The sequence below is a fragment of the Aulostomus chinensis genome, chromosome 9 (genome assembly GCF_037954235.1).
Source record: "Aulostomus chinensis isolate RoL2024-O1b breed Wild chromosome 9, RoL_Achi_v1.0, whole genome shotgun sequence".
Classification (NCBI taxonomy): domain Eukaryota; kingdom Metazoa; phylum Chordata; class Actinopteri; order Syngnathiformes; family Aulostomidae; genus Aulostomus; species Aulostomus chinensis.
In genome coordinates this window covers 14,915,463-14,917,625 of record NC_141328.1, presented here as the reverse complement: position 1 = coordinate 14,917,625, position 2,163 = coordinate 14,915,463, and the positions used below count along the sequence as shown (strand labels likewise).

At 46.0% G+C, this 2,163-nt stretch overlaps 1 protein-coding gene across 1 annotated transcript in view; it reads left to right on the top strand.

Annotated features, from left to right (window-relative positions):
• LOC147255890 (homeodomain-interacting protein kinase 2-like) overlaps positions 1-1,763 on the top strand; it is a 3,528-nt gene extending 1,765 nt beyond the window's left edge. The window contains exons 7-9 of the mRNA XM_086212675.1: positions 83-270; positions 387-685; positions 790-1,763. Coding sequence (XP_086068801.1) covers positions 83-270; positions 387-685; positions 790-1,355 — 1,053 coding nt within the window. The 3' untranslated portion in view covers positions 1,356-1,763. The remainder of the gene's footprint in view (positions 1-82; positions 271-386; positions 686-789) is intronic.
• The last annotated feature ends 400 nt before the right edge of the window (positions 1,764-2,163 follow it).

The following is a 2,163-nucleotide window of genomic DNA, read 5'->3' as shown; positions in this document are numbered from 1 at the left end:
TATCACATTTATTGTGAAGTGCAGGTCAAATACTCTGGAGGAAGTTGAGGACACACCTGACCTTGATTGTTGTTTGTTCCAGCTTAACACTATCAGGTTCCTGCACCCTGGTGATCAGGCTGCTGAGACAGCTGATCGCCAGATGTTCCTGGACTTGTTGAAGAGGATGCTGCAGATGAACGCCTCATCCAGAGTGACTCCATGTGAGGTGCTGCAGCATCCATTCATTTCCCTGAGCCACCTGGAGCCCCATAAGAATACCAGTGTCTAGTAAGTCAATACCAGGATTGCATGACTTCACATTTTCTTCGTGTTGTCCAGTTCATCTGAAGATACCGTTGGATGTTATATTCACTCAACTGACAGAGTCTTTCCTTGCCTTGCAGTCAGATGACCTCCCTTCGAATAATGTCTGGGACTGGGATAGCCCTCCCAACAGGCCGGACCACTGAGGGTCAGCCTCAGTCTAGAAGACAGAAGAGAAAGAAGCCCTATGACAATGTGCGGCCACAAAAGGTTAAGAAGAGGACTACAACTCCTCCCCCACTCACGCCCTGTACCCAGACGGAGGCTGAGCCTAAGCGTGGCTGCAAAAGAAAAAGGCCTGATGATGAGGTGCAGTCACAAAAACTCGCAAAAAGAAGAAGAAAAGCAGCTTGCAAAGAAGGGGATGGAGGGAGGACAGGTGTGTAGACGTGTCTTGTTTCTAGATTTAAAGTCCACAGACAGTATTTCTCTGTAACTCCACCGAGACATGTTTGTGACTAACATGTGATTGTTCACTTTCAGAGCCTCCCCAGTCCAACGTGAGGGGCGCAACAGAGACTCCAGGTGAGACAAGGGCCCCCCCTCTTGTCCAGCAAGACCCCCTCGGGTCCTCCGTCCCCACGTCCGCCACTGCCCTCCCTCCCATCCCCCCTCCTCTTTATTATCATACCCGTCTTGGTCACCCTTTTAACAATCAGTATTTCGCTAACCCCGGCCACATAGACCCCCCCTACCAGCCCCCCTTTAATAATCACTTGCCCCCTCCTATTAATCCCAGCCCTCTGTATCTGCCCTACCAACGTCTGCCTCAACAACTTATGGCCCACCTACTCAACCGCCAAGTTAGATATCACCCCTACCAACGGGTCCCTCCAAATAATATTCCCCTTCTAGTCAACCCACACTTTTTATTTCCACTCTACCAAGCCCCCGCCCAAAATCAAGAGCCCCCTCCAGTCAACCAACAATTTATCAATCCCCCACACCAAGCCGCCCCTCAGCAGCTCATGTCCCCTCCAACCGACGCTGCGTCTACCAGCCCACCACTACCAGCCTCGACGCCACTCCAGGACACCACACAGAAATAGAAACCAACTGGAAGTGACCTCCACCTGCCAAACTACTGGAACTGAATGATCGTGCTGGCAGTTTGAGGAGGGACATTTTTTCACCCCTATGGATGGATGACAGTGTTGATGTGAAGTTGAGACTGACTTCATCCTGAGGATCTGTGCGTGCTCCCTGGCCTGATATGCTTGGACGCCATATAACTTTGGTTGAGGAGCACAATAACAACCCTGGCAGGGAACATCCCTTCCACTGATATACTTGCCATTGACCATTGGACTGCAGCTCCCAACCAGAAGACTAAAGAGGGACAATCAGCTGCTTTGTCACAAGAGAGCAAAACATTTATTTTAACAGTTTTACCATCAATGTCTCTTTTTTTCGAAGCTCTCTTTGTCTCCAAATCTTTTAAAATATGTATTAAACTGATTTTTTTTTCATAAATAACAGCTTCAGGACTATCTTTTAATTGTTCCATGCCTTGTTTTTGAAAATAGTTTTTGGTGTTATTATTATTGTTATTATGATAATGATGATGATGTTTGTAATTATTGCCATAAAAAATAAATTCAAAAGAACAATTATATTGTAACTCTTCAACAAATTGTAGAAGTAGTTTTCCAATCAATTCAGTAGCAACATGCTTGTGCTAAGGTGGCCGAGAAAACTCTGCACACACACCATAATGAAAATGAAGTTACAATACAAATAAAACAAGCTAAGATGTAAATTTTAAAAATCCACTATGGAGATAAAAATGACAACGCTGATAACAAAGCCACAATAGAAGCGAGAGTTCCAACTCTGTAATTGGTCCTGGTTTCTGGA